Below are 19,030 nucleotides of genomic sequence, written 5' to 3'. Positions count from 1 at the left end.
CCCCAACAGCACTTCTGTGCCGTATCCCTGTAAACCTCGATTCCCTGACCGATTAAATATTGGCCCACCTCAGCCTTGAACGTACATAATGACTCACTCTTTAAAGCCCACCGTGGTAAAGAATTCCACAGATTCTTGACAGAAGAATTTCCTCTGAATCTCTGTCTTAAATGGGTGACCTCTTTCTCACATCCTTGACACTCCCATAAGGGGAAGCAACATCAACATCGACTGTGTCAAGCCCCCTGACAATCCTATATGCCTCAATAAGGCTGCGTCTAATTCTTCTGAACACCAATGAGTACGAGCCCAACCTATTCAACCCCTCCATACAGTACTCAACCTAACGAACCTTCTCTGGACTGCCTCCAATGCCAGTATATCTTTCCTTAGCTAAGGGGACCAAAACTGTTCAGAGCAACCCAGATGTGATCTAACTAGTGTTTTGTATAGGTTCAGCAACACTTCTCTTATTCTCCTCTTTGAAATAAAGAGGAACATTCCACTTACCTTCCCTATTACCTGCTGAACTTGCATGCTAGCTTTTTGTGATTCAAGGCTGGTACTTCTCAAGCAAGGAGGTCGTGCCCAGTCATAAGTTCAACACCTTTCTAATCTCTGAACTCACTCCAATTCCCACCTGCCTCCTGACCTACACTGGCTCCCAATCCAGCAATGTCTCAGGTTTCAAAATTCTCAATCTTGTCTTCAAATCACTTCAAATGCTTCACCCCACTTCTTACACTCCTCTCAAGATCTCTGTGCGCCACTAGTTTGGGCTGTTTGGTGTGCCCCTTATTCCCTCTGTTGCTCAGTTGGCAGCCATGCCTTCAGCCACCTAGCTGCCAAGATCTGGAATTTCGCCACCAACTCTCTCGAAGTGGTGTCCTAAAACCTCCCTCTTCCAGCAGGCTTTTGACACATGGCTCCAACTTCTGCGACCATGCCAACTTTGTCTGATTACACTTCAGAGAAACACCTTGGAATTAACAATTACACTAAAGGCCCTATATAAATACAAGTTGTTGTGGCTTTAGAGAAACAGAATCTCTCATGTGCCACTCTACCCACCCACATATCCTTGCACATAGCTACCAGAAGTTATGTCCATTCTTGGTATATGCAAGCAGTACATGAGAATAAAATGACAGCAATTCAGGGGAGCATGTACCAATGGCTACATGATACTCCCAGAGGCCTTAATGGAGAATCTGGCTAACGGCAATTAAACTATCAGAGTCTTATGTTGCTTTGTCATCTTGATTTATTTTGGAGATCATTAAGTTTAAGAAAGAAATGTCAAAGACTGGAAGTTATAATATCTTCATTGGATAGCCACAATTAATTATTGAAAATCGGGATTTGCATGCACTTTACAAAATTCTCAAGAGTTGATTTACTGATGACCATGAAACCATTGTCGATTGTTAGAAAAACCCATCTGATTCTCTAATGTCCTTCAGGGAAGGAAATCTACCATCTTCATCTGGTCTAGCCTACACATGATTCCAGAACCACAGGAACGTGGTCGACTCTCAACTGCCCTAGGGTGACGAGGGATGGGTAATAAGTTACCTGATTAACCAGCGACGCCCATATCCCATGAATGAATAAAAATAAGTCAACTTGTATTGTGCCAACTAGAAAGTAAAACATCAAGATATTTTACGGATGCATCAACAAAATCCGACATTGAGCCATGCAAAGTGAAATTAATGCAAATGACCAAAAGGTTCAAAGAGGTGGGTTTTAAACAATTCCTTAAAGGAGCAGAGCGAGGCGCAGAGAGGACTGGGGAGGGAATTCCAGAGCAGAGGGCTGAAGGGTTAGTTGTTAATGGTGAAGCAAGTTAGTCATGCACAAGTGGTCAGGGTTGGAGAAGTGCAGAGGTATTATAGAGTCTTAAAGAGTTTACAAAGATAGCGAGGGGCCAGGCACTGAAGGCATTTGAAATCAAGGATGAGAATTCAAAAGTCTATTTCCAATAAAACTAGGAGACCTATCACACATCAAAAAGCTTAAATTATATTCCACGCAACATTAAGAAAATGAGGATATGAGACTTACCTCAACAATTAGGACGTTCTGCATCAAGTGGCAGCAGATGGGAAAAAAGATCAAAACAATTTTATTTTCATCAGCTTTACACTAAACAATCAATAATCAGCTTGGGCGTTATTGGAAGATGATGATACATGAGCTAACAGGTATAGCAGCTTTGGCCTTTTACTAGTTGGCTCCAGTTGTCCATTTCCATAATTAATTAATCTTCTCAGTCTCACTATCATAGACTGAGACAAACTGATGGAATGGGTGGATTGGTTGCAGATGACATTTAATGCAGTGTGACATGACACATTTTGGTCAGAGGAACATGAGGAGACAGTACAAAACAAAGCATACTCTAAAAGGAGGTGCAGAAGCAGAGGGATCTGGGTTCATAGGTGCATAAGTCATTAAAGGTGGCAGGACAGGTTGGGTGAGCAGTTCAAGCAGAAACTTGAGGCCTTATTATTAGGGGCATAGAATACAAGAACAAAGAGGTTATATTGAGCTTATAAAAGAGACTAATTAGACCTCAGCTGAAGCATTGAGTCCGATTCTCATCAATGCATTTTAGGTAGAATGAGAAGGTGCTGGAGAGAATGCAGAAGAGGTTTACGAGACTGATTTTAGACATGAGGAACTTCAGTTTTTGGCTTGACTTGATTTATTATTGTCACATGTATTAGTATACAGTGAAAAGTATTGTTTCTTGTGTGCTATACAGACAAAACATACCATTCATAGAGAAAGAAGAAAGTGCAGAATGTAGTGTTACAGTCACAGCTAGGGTGTAGAGAAAGATCAATTTAACACAAGCTAGGTCCATTCAAAAGTCTGACGGCAGCAGGGAAGAAGCTTCCTCAAGTTGGCTGGTACGGGACTTCAAACTTTTGTATCTTTTTCCCGACGGAAGAAGGTGAAAGAGGTCCTTAATTATGCTAGCTGCTTTGCCAAGGCAACAGGAGGTGCAAAACAGAATCAATGGATGGAAAGCTGGTTTGCGTGATGGATTGGGCTACATTCATGACATGGTGTAGTTTCTTGCTGTCTTGGGCACAGCAGGAGCCATACCAAGCTGTGATACAACCAGAAAGAATGCTTTTTATGGCGCATCAGTAAAAGCTGGAGAGTTGTAGCTGACATGCCAAACTTCCTTAGTCTTCTGAGAAATCGGAAGCGTTGGTGAGCTTTCTTAACTATAGTGTCAGCATGGGAGGACCAGGACAGTTTGTTGGTGATCTCTACACCTGAAACTTGAAGCTCTTGGCCATTTCTACTTCGTCCCCATTGATGTCGACAGGGACAAGTTCTCCACTACACTTTCAGAAGTCGATGACAATCATTTGTCGATGACAATCATTTTGTTGACATTCAGTGAGAGATTATTGTTGCCGCACCAGTTCACCAGATTCTTTATCACATTCCTATACTCTCTCGTCATTGTTTGAGATCTGACCCGCTACAGTAGTGTCATCAGCAAACTTGAATATCGAATTGGAGGGGAATTTGGCCAATCATAGTTGTATAAGGAGTATAGTAGGGGGCTGAGAACACCACCTTACGAGGCACTGGTGTTGAGGATGATCGTGGAGGAGGTGTTGTTGCCTATCCTTACTGATAGATTGGAAAAGTTGAAACTCTTTCTTGGAGAAGACACGAGATTGGAGATTTGATTATTCAAAGTCATGAAGGGCCTGGGCCTCAGTCAAACCCTATCGGGGTTGGGGGGGGGGGGGCACCATCGCAGACCTCAGAGCAGCCTTCTTGAAAGCCAACCTACGGACAATGACTGGTCCACATGGAGTAACTGGACAAATACTCCTGCGTGGACCAGCTGACAGGGGTATTCTCAGACACCTTCAACCTCTCTTTACAACAAAGTGATATCCCCATCTGCTTCAAGACAGCCATCATCCCGGTACCAAAGAAAAGTCTTAATGACTATCATCCGGTGGCTCTGACATCCATCATTATGAAATCCTTCGAATGATTAGTCATGGCACGAATCAGTTCCAGCCTCCCAGATTGCCTGATTCCACTATAATTCACCTTCTACTGCAACAGGCCCACACAGATCTCATCTCCCTGGACCTACACACAACACTGGAATACCCAGATAACAAAGACACCTATGTCAGACTTATATTTATTAACTACAGCTCAGCCTTCAACACTTATTTCTATTAGACTTATCTCCAAACTTGTGGCCTGGGGCTCGGATCCTCCCTCTGTAACTGGGTCCTAGACTTCCTAACCCACAGACCACCATCAGTAAGGATTGGCAACAACACCTTCTCCACAATTATCCTCAATACCTAGACCCACAAGGCTGTGTTCTCAGCCTCCTACTACACTCCTTATATACCTATGACTGTGCAGCTAAATTCCCCTCCAACTCGATTTTCAGGTCGATGACACCATCATCGTGGGTCGGATCTCAAACAATGACAAGACAGAGAATGTGATGAACTGGTGCGATGACAAAAATCTCTCCCTTGATGTCAAAAAAAATTAAAAAGATAGTCACCGACTTCAGGAAGTACATTAGAGGACATACCCCTCTCTACATCAACAGGGGCGAAGTGGAAATAGTCAAGCGCTTCATGTTTCTAGGTGTCCAGATCACCAACAATGTGTCCTGGTCCCTCCGTGCCGATGCTATAGTTAGGAAAGCCCACCATTGCCTCTACTCTCTCAGGATATTGAAGAAATTTCACATGTTTGCAACAATCTCAGTAACTTTTAGACATCCGAGGTCACATACCAACACAGCTTCTTTCCTGCTGTCAAACTTTTGGATGGAGCTTCCGCATATTAAGTTGATCTTTCTCTATACCCTAGCTATGATGGTAAACTACATTCTGTACTCTCTCCTCTCTTTATGAACAGTACGCTTTGTCTGTGTAGCGTGCAAGGAACAATACTTTTCATTGTATGTTAATACATGATAATAATAAATCGAATCAGAGTAAATAGGGAGAAACTGTTCCCATTGGTGGATCGAGATCCAGAGGGTACACCTTTAAGGTAATTGATAAAAGAAGCAAAACCAAAACAAGAAAGACCTTTTTCACACGAGTGGTTAGGATCTGGAATGCACTGCCTGGGAATATAGGTCGAATGGAAGCATTCAGGAGGAAATTGGATGATTGTTTATTTTCGAACAATGTGTAGGGATATGGGGACATGGCAAGAGAATGGCACGAGGTGGAATTTTCATTCAGAGAGCCAGTGCAGACTTGATGGGTCAAATGGCCTCTTTCTGCACTGTAATCATGCTAACTAGACTAATATCAGGAATAGATGGTTTGTGATACAAAGAAAGGTCGATGAGATTAGGTTTGTATCCACTAGACTTTGGACGAACGAGAAGCAACTCGATCAAAACCTTTAAGCTTCTGAGGGGTATTGACAGGGTGGACGTGGAGCAAATCTTTCCTTTGTGGGAGAACCTAGGACAGTGGGGATCACTGTTGAAAAATAAGGGGTTGCCCATTAAAGACAGATGGGGAGAAACCTTGTCTTCTTTGAAGATTGAATGTCTCTGGAACTCTATTCCTCAAAAGGTAGTGGAAGCAGGGTCTATGAATGTTTTTTAAGACAGAGTTAGATAGATTCTTGATTAACAAGGGGGTAAAGGGAAGTGGGGAGGTCGGCAGGAACGTAGAGTTGAGATTGCAATCAGATCAGTTATGATTTTACTGAATGGTGGAGCAAGCTATGTGGCGTTCTCCTGTTCCTAAGTCATACGTACGTTTGTCTCTTCGTAATGGAACCAAAAGCCACTCATCTCTACTTGGGTTGTACACCTGCAAAAAAGGTGTTGCACCACTGGGGTTGACTGGAGGGCAATGTGCCCAAGCGTAGAACGTGCAGGAGATGCCAAGCTGGACAATTTAATAGAAATGGGACTGCACCCAGTAGGATCTGCAGATTAGGAGAAGGAATTTCAACTTAATGTACTGGTACACAGAGAAACACCAGAGAACAGGGAGGCAGGGGGTAAGGGGCGAGCAAGACAAGACTGTTCTGGGAATGAGGTGAATGTACCTTGAAGGAAGCATTTCTTAAAACTGCTGTCAATCATTGCCACCTCGACAAGCTGTGCTATATTCGCCCCATAACTTGCAGTCAGTCAACAAGCAGCAGCAGTAGGGAGTAGATGTATTATGTTTAGCCTCCTAGTTCATGTTAATCTTTTCTTCCAATAAGGAACCGACATTATTGTTTCAGCAACACTTGATGCGATTGTGATGCATTTACATGGAAGGAAAGGATGTAACAAATGATACCCAAGCAGATACACCATACTTGTTAAATTTCTCTGGTGTATTATGGCCTCCCACAGCCTGAAATAATCGTAGTCTCTTATGGTGCACACACGCCCTCAACACACTGAAATGGTTGGTTAAACTATTATGGTGAATACTGTACCAACCTTTCCAGCCAACATGCACAGATCATCTCCTCCAATAATTTTCACTTCCTCCATGGTCTGGTCATTCTGTGTAAGAGACAGAGAAGGAGGAGTAGCCATCTAATGTCTTTATAACAGATACAAAATCATCAGATTATTTTTCTTTCATGGGATGTGTGCAACTGCCCCTCGAATGGCTTCCTCAGCCATTTCAAAGAGCAGTTAAAGTTTCAACCAGATTGCTGTGGCTCTGGAGTCACGTCACTCAGACCGGATATGGACAGCAAATTTCCTTCCCTAAGGAGGCATTAGTGAACCAAATGGGTTTTTCCTGACAATCCATCGTGGTCATCATTAGACTTTTTCATTCCAGGTTTTTATTGAATTCAAAAGTCCACCATCTTTTTTTTTTAATTCATTCATTTGTGGGACATGGGCATTGCTGGCTGGCCAGCCAGCATTTATTGCCCATCTCTAGTTGCCCAAGGGCAGCTGGGAGTCAGCCAAATTGCTGTGGCTCTGGAGTCACATGTAGGCCAGATTGGGTAAGGACAGCTTGCATTCCATAAAGGACATTAGTGAATCAGATGGGTTTTTCTGACAATCGACAATGATTTCATGGTCATCAGTAGATTCTTAATTCCAGAATGTTTTTATGGATTCAAATTTCACCATCTGCCATGGCAGGTTTCGAACCCAGGTTCCCAGAACATTAGCCGAGTTTCTGGTCTAGCAATAATGCCACTGGGCTGGGGCCTCAGCTATTTACCATTTATATAGATGATCTGGAGGAGGGAACCGAGTGCAGGGTGTCGAAATTTGCTGATGACACCAAGATTGGGGGAAAGGCAAATTGTGCGGAGGGTGTGGAGAGTCTGCAGAAGGATCTAGATAGGCTGGGCGAATGGGCCAGGAAATGGCAAATGGAATTTAATGTTGGCAAGTGTGAGGTGGTCCACTTTGGTAGGAATAACGGTAGGAAGGACTATTACTTACGTGGCGAAAAACTGCAGCAGGCGACGGTGCAGAGGGACCTCGGGGTCCTTGTGCATGAGTTGCAAAAACCCAGCTTGCAGGTGCAGCAGGTGGTCAGGAAGGCGAATGGGATGCTGGCCTTCATAGCGAGGGGGATTGAATATAAAAGTAGGAGGTCTTGCTGCAGCTGTATAGGGCATTGGTGAGGCCGCAGCTGGAGTACTGTGTGCAGTTTTGGGCGCCGCACCTGCGCAAGGATATTTTGGCCCTGGAGGGAGTGCAGAGGAGGTTTACTAGGCTGATACCGGAGTTGAGGGGATTGAGCTATGAGGAGAGGCTGAATAAACTAGGCTTGTACTCGTTAGAGTTTAGAAGAATGAGGGGAGATCTCATTGAGACGTATAAGATGATGAATGGGATGGATAGGATAGAGGTGGAGAGACTCTTCCCGCTCAAAAAAGACAGTAGGACTAGGGGGCACAGCCTCAAGATAAAGGGGAGGCGGTTTAGAACGGAGTTGAGGAGGAACTTCTTCACTCAAAGGGTGGTGAATCTCTGGAATTCTCTGCCCGTTGAAGTGGTGGAGGCTGCCTCGCTAAATATTTTTAAGAAGCGGGTTGATGGGTTCTTGATAAGAGAGGGGATTAAGGGTTATGGGGAGAGGGCGGGAAAGTGGAACTGAGCCACAACAGATCAGCCATGATCTTATTGAATGGCGGGGCAGGCTCGAAGGGCTAGATGGCCTACTCCTGCTCCTATTTCTTATGTTCTTATGTTCTCCCCTTGTGGTAGGGTTCAAACCCAGGTCCCTGGGTAGTACCCTCCGGATTACTAGCCCATTTACACCATCGGCTCCCCATAATACTAAAGGATTCACAGGGATATCACCCAGGAATTAACACGGATCCCATTCAAAAGTCATTCCAACTTATGCATCCCATTGTGGACTTTGATGTTTGCACTGTAATTTTACTATTCACTCAATTGTTCACTTCACATTTCTAGATTCCAGAAAGATATTGACAGCTGGAGTCAGAGTTTCTTCGGTCCATATCAAATAAATTATTGTTGTGAAGAGAGATTAGTGCAAAATGCAGTGAGCTGCAAGTTGGGCCACTATTAATCCTTTGGTATGCATCACTGCTCACTGGCTCATCACGTTCCTGTGTAACAAAGCTATACAGAGCAGGGCCCCAGTTCAGTCCCCAGTCTGAATTGAGTAAACTGATCTTGCCGGAGGCAACTCTCACAGATAACACAATAGGCTTTGAGTGGCTCTGGGCCAGGGAAGCGGATAACAAAAGAAATTGGGCATTCTAGTTGCAAACATTATCCATCATGACCTCCGGTTGTCTAAAGTATCCGTACACACTTGGACTCAGCACAGATACGAGTTCAGCTATGACAGCCTCACTTCCGATATGGAGATGCCGACGTTGGACTGGAGCGAAACGGAAAGAAATCCCACAACACCAGCTTAAAGACCAAACAGGTTTATTTGTAGCAAAAGCCGCAAGCTTTCGGGATGGGAGTTGCCACCTGACGAAGGGACAGCCCGTCCCGTAAGCTTGAGGCTTTTGCTACAAATAAATCTGTTTGGACTTTAAGCTGGTGTTGCGGGATTTCTTTCTGCCTCACTTCCGAACAGACTTCCAACATTCCCAGTCTTGGTCTGAGAACAAAAACTGCTCCCTTAAATGAGATATGATTCTGGAAGATGCAGACTTAGAAAGCAATGAGACCTGTTCACAGGTGGGTTTGGGTTGGATGCATTATAAAAATCATAAAACCAGCCTCATCGTCTTCTGGTGTTAATGTGGGTGGACATGCAAACTGCTACCATGGAGGGTGGTTGTTCATTGTAAATATTTTAGTAAAACTACGTACCCACAGATTTTGCTTCCATTTTAAATTTAACCCTGGCCTGTCACGTTTCCCTGAAACTTGGGAAACTGCTAAGTGGAGAAGTTAAGCGTCTCATCAGCATTGTTAGTGAGCCAGGGTGAATTCCGTCGGATATAAGCTAACCCTTTCCCATGATCTGAACGACCTCTCCCTGCCTGCTGATCTCACACCTTCTCCCCACCTTCCCCCCACACCACCACCCCCCCACCCCCCCGCCTCGTCCAATCTCGATATGCTGACTTATAATAAGATAGAAACAGGCCAACTCCTATGGGTGGCACGGTGATTAACATTGCTGCCTCACAGCACCAGTGACCAGGGTTTGATCCCAACCTTGGGCGACTGCACAGAATTTGCACATCCTCCCGATGTCAGCATGGGGACTCCGGTTTCCTTCCCAAGTCCAAAGATGTGCAGGTTATGGCCATGCTAAATGTGTGGGGCTACAGGGAGAGGGTGGGAGATGAATGCCTAGGTAAGACATTTTGTCAGAGAGTCAGTGCAGACTCAATGGGCTGAATAGCCTCTTCTGCACTGTAGGGATTCCATTCAAGAGTGAGTTAGGTAGGTTTATAATCGACAAGGGACTCAAGGATTAAGGGAATCAACAGCGTTAAGGTTGAAACCGTGCTGCAATCAAATACATGCTCACAACTGGTAATTAAGCTGAGGCCAGCTTGATGGCAAAGTGGTTAGCACAGCTGCCTCACAGCACCAGGGGACTCTGGTTCAATTCCTGGTTTGGGTCGCTGTGTGTGGAGTTTGCACATTCTCCCCGTGTCTGCGTGGATTTCTTCCGGGTGCTCCGGTTTCCTCCCACAGCCCAAAGGCATGCTAAATTGCCCCTTAGCGTCAGGGGGACCAGCTAAGGTAAATGCATGGGGTTATTGGGCCCCGAGTGGGCTTGTGGTCAGTGCACACTCGATGGGCCAAATGGTCTCCTTCTGCAATGTAGGATTCTACGATCCTAAGCACAGATATCTCCTAATTGAGGAAGGATTAGGGAATAGTTGGAAGAGTATATAAACCAATATATAAACTGTGGGTGCTTGGGCAGAATCTGTAACTTCACCGTGTGTCTTGGAAATAATCCAGTTTTAAGCTTCAGGCTAACTTCTTCTTCAACATACAATGATTGGAATGATCAGGCAGGAGAGCGGAGCTGATACCACAGTCAGATCAGCAGACCAGGCTCAATGGGCCAAATAGCTTATTTCTGCTCTTGGGTCCCACGTCCCAGTGATTGAAATGGAAATACTTACACAGTAGCTCTTCAACCTGATGAAGTCAATGGTCATTGGGAGTGACTCATCCTGGTTCCTATTTAGTGCCTTGATGTAGTCTAAAAGGTCAGCAAAGAACTTGTAACCGCCCTTCAGCACACAAAGGACCACGATGTGAGTACCTCCCATTTCCTTTGCTATATCTCTGGCCATGCGTTCTGTTCTGGGGAAACAAACATTAGTCAGTGTATCAGCGTGTTAAACACAGCATTGAATCATAGAACGCAGGAGTAGACCATTCGACCCATTGCGTCTGCTCAATGAGATCATGGCTGACCTGATACAATAATCCCCAACTCCACTTTCCCGCCTTACCCCCATAACCCTTGATTCACTGACTGATTAAAAACCTGTCTATACAGTATAAACCTACGTGTGCACCAATGATGCAGCAGATCCTCTGGTACAGTTAGTTTCATTGCTCCAGTCTTCCCTACTCCCCCCAAACAAGTATTTATTCAATCACCTTCTGAAAGTTACCACTGAACCCGCTTTTACCACCCAGTACAGTGATCACCAAACATCAGGTATATCATCATTCAGGCCAGGAGTATTAGATCTGCATTTGATATCGCTACAGTTAATCTTAGTTAGGATGTTACAATTGGCTTCAGTTTCCTTCACTGGGGAGTCATGAACTCTTCCATTCCTGATGCCGCCTGTGGCATGGTGGGGCAGTGGTTAGCACTGCTGCCTCACAGCACTAGGGACCCGGGTTCCATTCCCAGCTTGGGTCACTGTCTGCGTGAGCCCGCACGTTCTGTGTCTCTGCTTGGGTTTCCTCCTACAGTCCCAAAGATGCGCTGGTTAGGCATATTGGCCATGCAAAATTCTCCCTGAATGTATCCCAACAGGCATCCAGAGTGTGGTGACTAGGGGGTTTTCACAGTAACTTCACTGCAGTGTTAATGTAAGCCTTCTTGTAATAATAAAAGGTAGAGTTGGAACTTAAGAAGCAGAACATGCATTGGGTCAAGGGACAAAGAGACAGATTTATTTGATTAACGTTGTCTTGAGATTGCAGTGTTTACACTTTTACCCCATTCCTATTTTCCTGATGTTGATGGCAGTGGCGGGGTGGGTGGTGTGGGGGGGGGAGGCATTTAATTGGATATCGCCCTCTGCTCCAACAAAGTGCAGGCAGGAAGTTTACTGGGCAGCTTTGCAGCTACACATCAAACCGAGGCCAATCAATTGCTTAAATGGGCATTAATTGCTCACTTAAGGGCCTCATATCCCACCGCTGACGGTCATCATGCGGGAAGCCCTAACAAGCAAAATCCTTGTCGCAGGAGTTTGGGGACCATCCCTTGTCAGGCACCTCTGTTTTATCAAGGGATCTAGCATCAGAGAGACAGTGTCCTTTAACAGCTGCACCCCTGCCCTTGATTTCAATCCTACCTCATCCCTCCCAACTCAGGGAAAAATACAGTAAGACTGGGAAACTTGAATATTGGGTCAAACTGGGTTTTTTTGTCCCCTTCTGGGAAGCTATAGATCTCCCAATGGCATTGCCTGTAATGGAGTATTGTCAGCTAGCGAGCTCTTGGGAGGCTGGGGGCGGGTCCTTGAAGTGGAGATGCCGGCGTTGGACTGGGGTAAAAACAGAAAGAAGTCTCACAACACCAGCTTAAAGTCCAACAAGTTTATTTGTAGCAAACGCCACAAGCTTTCGGAACAGGCTATCCCTTCATCAGGTGGGTGGGAGTTCTGATCACAAACATGGCACAAAGACACAAACTCAATTTACCTGAATAAGGATTGGAATGCGAGTCTTTACAGCTCAGCAAGTCTTAAAAAGGTACAGATCCCAGTGAAGGCTTGTGAAGGCAGGTGAATATGAGGAGGCCTTTCCCAAAGCAGATGCTCTCACCTGTTCTGCAGGAGGCAGGCAAGACCCTCATTGCCCTCATCAAGTTCCAAGGATTCAACTTGCTAAAAAGAATTGAAAGGGTAATTAAAGAAGAAGCGCTTGCTGTTTAGGGGAAAAAAAATCTAGGGAGGGCAAAATCCTAGACCCTAGAGCCCAAAAATTGAAAGACGAAGTATATTTTCCACATAAAACACGGTGAAAAATCTCTGGAAAACTCTCCCTCAAAATGCTGGGAAATTGCAGCTTTTAAGATTAGCGTGAAATTATCTTTGTTAAGATATCAAAGAGCTATAGGTTACCCATAATTAAAACTGACTTCATGGTGTAAATGGCCTCCTCCTGCCCTCATGTTCCCATTACTATATTTTAGTTCAGAGGAAGGACAGAAACCAATTTATTACATTCTTTACAAACTATAACTAACATATGGCACTGTGGTTAGCACTGCTGCCTCACAGCACCAGGGTCCTGGGTTCAATTTCAGCCTCAGGTCACCGTCTGTGTGGAGTTTGCATGCTCTCAGTGTGTATGCATGGGTTTTCTCCGGGTGCTCCAGTTTCCGCCCACAGTCCAAAGATGTGCAGGTTAGGTGGCTTGGCCATGTTAAATTGTCCCTCAGTCTCGGGGGCAAGGTAAATGCGCGGTGTTTCGGGGATTAAGTCCTAGGTGGGGATTGTTGTCGGTGCAGGCTTGATGGGCCAAATGGCCTCCTTCTGCACTGTAGGAATTCTATGATTGCTGTATAATTTCAGCAGTTTTGGCCTTGATTTCAGAACTCCAGTATTTGAAAGTTCTCTCTTTAATCTTAAAAGAATCTCAGTTGCACATTTCTCAATCATTGCATGATCCGCCAAGGTAAAGCTGTAATTTTCGATCTCCAATATTTTTACCAATGACTTTAATTCTAAAACCTTAGCACCATCTGCTCACCTGCATCCTCGATCCACCTCCGTTTTCTTAAAAAAAGGCAAACATTCCCAGCCGCTACACCCAAAAACAGTCAGTCATTTTCATTCTTTGAGAATGCGTACGCTCACGCAGGTAAGGGATATCAGTGCTGAGAAATGAAACATCTTCATCTTAGATGTAAAAGGCAAGTTTTTATTTTACACAGAGCGCCTGGCATTTGTTGCTGCGCAAGGTAGATACGATAGTGAATTTTAAGGGGAGTCTTGGCAAATACACGACTAGGATGGAATAGAGGGATATGGTCCCTGCAAGGGTACAGGTTTTAGTTCGGTCGGGCAGCATGGTCGATGCAAGCTTGGAGGGCTGAAGGGCCTGTTCTTGTGCTGCAATTTTCTTTGTTCATATTTCAGGCAGCTTCAAGCATTCCCAACTCAGGTGCAGCACCCCTTGAAGGCAGAGCCGCCCGAGTTCAGTGCTGCTGTTGCCAGGAATTAAGTTTGAAGTTTATTTATTAGTGTCACAAATAGGCTTATGTTACATTAACACTGCAACGAAGTTACTGTGAAAATCACCTACTCGCCACACTCCGGTGCCTGTCCGGGTACACGGAGGGAGAATTTAGCATGGCCAGTGCGCCTAACCAGCATGTCTTTCGGACTGTGGGGAATAAAACCAGAGCGCCCGGAGGAAACCCACGCAGACATGGGGAGAATATGCAGACTCCACACAGGCAGTGACCCAAGCCGAGAATCGAACCCAGATCCTTGGAGATGTGAGACAGCAGTGCTAATCACTGTGCCAGCATGTGCATTGACATTCCTGAAATTCAGTTTGTGTATGGGACCCTCAGAGAGGGTGGACCTTCCGTCCCTGGTTCTGGGCTGGAGTGAAATCCATGTCCCCAGAGTTGGCGGGCTTCTGCTTCTTCTCAGTAAATTGCCCAAAATAAATCAAATGGAATTTTTGACCGCACCTCAGGCTGATTGCTAAAAAAAAACACACACACACAGATGGATGTAGTCCAATTGGCTGTGCCTGAAACCAAGAACACATGTGTTTGATCAGAATGGGTTCCCACTGAATATTCATTTGGAGATTTGAATACAGGAGTCTCAATTACAGACCTTAAAAGTGAATGTGATTTGAAGAAGAAATTAAATACTGCTCTTGAGGCTAGAGAGCAAGGGATACGTTGGGGGGCGGGGGGGGGGGGCAGTGGAAAATCAGGATACTGAGTATGATCAGCCATGGTCAAAATGAATTGCGGAGCCGGCTCGAAGGGCCGAATGGCCTCCTCCTGCTTCAACTTTCTATATTTCTATAAATAAAGATTGAAATCTCACTCTCACCTTCCTCCTTCTCTTCTCTCTCCTAGTCTGAATGTAAACATTAAAACCAGGCACACTGAGTGGGAGGGCAGATTTCTATTAAACCTGTGTTACTTTATTCTTATTTTCCAACCAAGCATGGATTAGCATTTTGGTCTTAAAAATAAACAAGGCTTGAAGGAAGTCAGAGTCGGAGCCAACACTGAGTGCACTGTGGCACAGTGGTTAGCATAGCTGCCTCACAGCGCCAGGACCCAGGTTTGATTCCCGGCTTGGGTGACTCACTGTGTGGAGTTTGCACATTCTCCCTGTGTGTGCGCGTGGATTTTCTCCGGACGCTCCAATTCCCCCCCACAGTGGAGGTTAGGTCAGTGGTTAGGTTAGGTGTGGAGGTTAGGTCAGTTGGACATGCTAAGTTGTCCCTTAGTGTCAGGGGGACTACAGAAATAGAGGCTGGGTGGGATTGTTGTCAGTGCAGTCTTGATGGGCTGAATGGCCTTCTTCTGCATTGCGAGGATTCTACGAGTAGAGCTATGTCTGACGTTTTTCTAAATCAATATTTTAAACATTTTGTGCCGATGACAGTTACCATCAGGTAGATTCTGGGGGCTGCAGGGTCAGCAAAATTCAAATTCCATTTCTGGAAGAGGTGAATTATTTGATTGCCTTTGGCCATTCTTGACACAAAAAGGGACAGGTAATAGATTACAGTTCATACAAAACTCATCGCCTCTATATAGGTGGGCTCACATGACAGCACACTCGCCCTTGAATCACAAGGTTCTGGGTTCAAGTCCGACTCCAGAGCTTGGACACAAAATCAAGCCAGCGCACTCCTTCAGGAGCACCGTCAGAACAGTGCAGATATTAAAACCCAGGGCTCCCCTCTGTCTCCTTGGCGGTGCATAAAAACACCCCATGGCAATATTCTGAAGAAGAACAGATAAGTTTTCTCCAGTGTTCTGGCCGATATTCATCTCCCGATCAACATCAGAAAAAACAAACAAGATTATCTTATCATTATCAAACTGCTGTTTGTACAGTGTGCAGACCACATATTAGTTGTCACAATTCCTTCAACACTGACTATACTTCCAAAAGTACTTCACTGACTAAAATGTTTTGATGATATTTGCATGGTCTATATACACGTGTCTCTTTGGCCACACATTTCTGGCCATTCATGCCAACTGGATAGAAAGAACAAAGAACAGTATAGCACAGGAACAGGCCCTTGGGCCCTCCAAGCCTATGCTGATCATGTTTACTGATCTAAACAACCGCTTCTACCCCTCTATTCCTGTTTGTTCACATGTCTATCAAGATAAGTTTTAAATGTGGCTAATGTAACTGCCTCAACCACCTCACATGGTAGTTCATTCCAGGTCCCCTCACCACCCACTGTGTAAAAAAAAAACTTCTCCCTGCATATCTCCACTGAACCTCCCCCCCCCCAACTCTTGTCTTGAACTTGTACCCCCTTGTAATTGCCATTTCTACCCTGGGAAAAAGCTTCAACTGTTCACCCTGTCTGTACCTCTCAATTTTATAAATTTTTCTATCAGGTTGCCCCTCAGCCTGTCTTTCCAGGGGGGGGAAGCAATCCCAGTTTATTCAATCTTTCCTCGTAGCTAATGCCCTCCGTACCAGGCAACATCCTAGTAAACCTCTTCTGCCCTCTCTCCAAAGCCTCCACATCCTCCTGGTAGTGCGATGACCAGAATTGAGCACGGTATTCCAAATGTGGCCTAACCAATGTTTTAAACAACTGTAACATAATTTGTTAACTTTTATACTTGACGCCCCTCTAAGTAACAAAGGACACCTGAAGAGGAAGGTCTTCTGAAGAGCAGATCGTGGAAGATCGACTAAGACTATAGTGGTGATAGTGATGGCCCCTCACCATAGGTTTTCCAGTTGCTCATACTCTCCGCTGCTGGGAAACCTATCGACAGCGGTGGGACTGGAAGATCCCACCACCAGCCAATGGTCTGCACTGCCGCAAAACACACCAGTGGGGGATTGGAGGTGGGGGGCGGGCAGGGAGCATAGTTGGGGGAGACAGTCACCCTTTACTTCTCAAGTTATTCTCAGCATCAGTACCAGAGCCAGCCCTGATGCTCCAATGCTTTACTCCAGGAGTCAAAAACAGGCCATCCCTGGATACAGCCCAGGACTGGAAGGAGCAAAAACAAAATGTATAACTGTACTGCTGGGACCCACCCGCTGTGTCAATGTCACTTGTACGGCTTGAAAGTTTTGCACAGCCACAATTATACCTCAAGCTTTAAGTGACAGCTCCGCTCAACTGTCAGAGAGCAGATGTTCAATATTGCAAATGAGACAAAAACAAAACGTGGAAATAAAGGTAAAGATTTTGTTCACTGTGCATCAATCCAAAACATGAAAGCTCCTTCCACAAGTAACAATGGATCTTCAGTCGCTGTCTCTTTTCTCAGTTCTGTCTTAGAAAGCATCATGATAATTTGCAAGTGCATTAGAATTTTTTGGGGAATTATTCCCTTCAAAGCTCATACACTGAGTAACCAAACTGTTGTATTTGCAGAAATGAGATGAATGCATAATTTGCTGCCAAGGACTCTTTAGCGTGGCAAAATGGCACAGTGTTCAGCACTACTGCCTCACAGCGCCAGGGACCCGGGTTCGATTCCTGGCTTGGGTCACTGTCTGTGTGGTTTGTATGTTCTCCCGTGTCTGTATGGGTTTCCTCTGGGTGCTCCAATTTTCTCCCCCAGTTCAAAGACGTACGGGTTGGGTGGATTGGCCGTGCTAAATTCTCCCTCAGTGTACCCAAACAGGTGCCGAAGTGTGGTGACGAGGGGATTTTCACAGTGACTTCATTACACAGTGTTAATGCAAGCCTACTTATGATACTAATAAGTAAACTTTAAACCTTTTTTAATATCATCACAGACATTAAAACATTTATCCCAGTGTTCGGGATGGACTGAAATTGTCTCATTTAATTTGCTTATACATTCTCACTTTATAAATCCCACTAAAACAATGGTATAGGTTCTGCTTTAATTATCACTTGAGGAAAAGACGTTTTTGTTCTGATAAACTTGCCTTATAACACTCTCCATCACACCTCCAGTGGTAACCACAACATTATGCTTTTGTTATAGATTCACCAACAAAATTTCCAACTATTGTCCTTTTGTGAAGTGGTCCAAATTTGCCTGGTCATCGGGCAGAGATCAGGAACCACCAGGCTCAATGGGCCTCAGGAGTCTCAACACGTACATGGATGAGGAGCAGCCTGCACATGTGCAGTCCAGCTTTTTTTTAAAGAGTTCTTTGGGGGAGGAAAAATTGTCAGAGTTGCCTGCTTGAAAAACGAAACAGTGCAAAAACCCGACCACGGGAGCCAGGATTGGGGCATCATACTGGCAAAGAGTCCCAGGTAGGAGACAGGAAGAAAGGTCAAGGAGAGATGCCAAAGAGGTCCCCCAGAGAAACGACACATGCGCACACGCAGACAGTGTTGTGTTGTGGTCAGTGCTGCTGAAAAGCCAAAACTGTGCTTGAAAGTTGAAGCTCCAACGCAGACTCAAATCCAGTGGGAGGCAAAGTTGTGGGAAGCGACCTCCGATTGGCACTGGGTGCCTAGCAAGAGAACCTGCCACCTTAAACTACCCAGCCATCTGCAGGGCCCTTCCACCTTTCCGTAAACAAGTGGCAGCATTGGGATGAAGCTCTTAACTAGGCACGAAGGGCTTCAATTGGGCCCACCTGATGCCATAATCCGCCCCCCCCACCCCCAAGCTGACTGTAGTTAACAGTGAGGGTGGTCAAAGTGACAAAGCTAGAGATAGCACACTGCCCTAATCTATGGGTCCATCCACCTGCTTTCCTGCCCACACTTGGCCTGGCAAAATCATCCCTTTAACTCTTGTTTCTTTCTTCACAGATGGTTCTTGAACTATTGAATATTTCCAATGTTTTCTGTGTGACCCCAATGATTAGTTGATCCATCAAATCTCCTGATTTATGCTTTTTCCCTTTCTTAAACAACAATGGAAGGCTCTCCATCAATTGACAAAACTCCCACTTCCAAAGCACGGCAGAAGTTATGTTCTGCTCCCCATCCCTGGCTCACCCCACATCGTTCACACATTCTTATCTATTAAGCCTAATGGACTTAATAAGCCTCGTGCGGCAGCATAGCGGTTAGGACTGCTGCCTCACAATGCCACGGACCCTGGGTTCAATTTCTGGCTTGGGTCACTGTCTGTGTGGAGTCTACATGTTCTTCCCGTGTTTGCATGGG

The 19,030-nt window shown here is 45.1% G+C and overlaps 1 protein-coding gene across 2 annotated transcripts in view; it reads right to left on the bottom strand.

Annotated features, from left to right (window-relative positions):
• LOC145341774 (hypoxanthine-guanine phosphoribosyltransferase-like) overlaps positions 1-19,030 on the bottom strand; it is a 51,834-nt gene that overhangs the window by 18,226 nt on the left and 14,578 nt on the right. Inside the window, exons 3-5 of one of the 2 annotated variants that reach the window (XM_080186695.1) lie at positions 10,606-10,789; positions 6,485-6,550; positions 2,068-2,085 (exon numbers count right to left, since the gene is read on the bottom strand). In XM_080186695.1, coding sequence (XP_080042821.1) covers positions 2,068-2,085; positions 6,485-6,550; positions 10,606-10,789 — 268 coding nt within the window. The remainder of the gene's footprint in view (positions 1-2,067; positions 2,086-6,484; positions 6,551-10,605; positions 10,790-19,030) is intronic. The other variant, XM_080186696.1, reaches the window with a different exon arrangement.

The sequence above is a fragment of the Carcharhinus amblyrhynchos genome, chromosome 4 (assembly GCF_965287045.1).
Source record: "Carcharhinus amblyrhynchos chromosome 4, sCarAmb.v2.hapA, whole genome shotgun sequence".
Classification (NCBI taxonomy): domain Eukaryota; kingdom Metazoa; phylum Chordata; class Chondrichthyes; order Carcharhiniformes; family Carcharhinidae; genus Carcharhinus; species Carcharhinus amblyrhynchos.
Note: the sequence above shows the minus strand (reverse complement) of the source record. Positions and strands in the feature narration are given on the sequence as shown.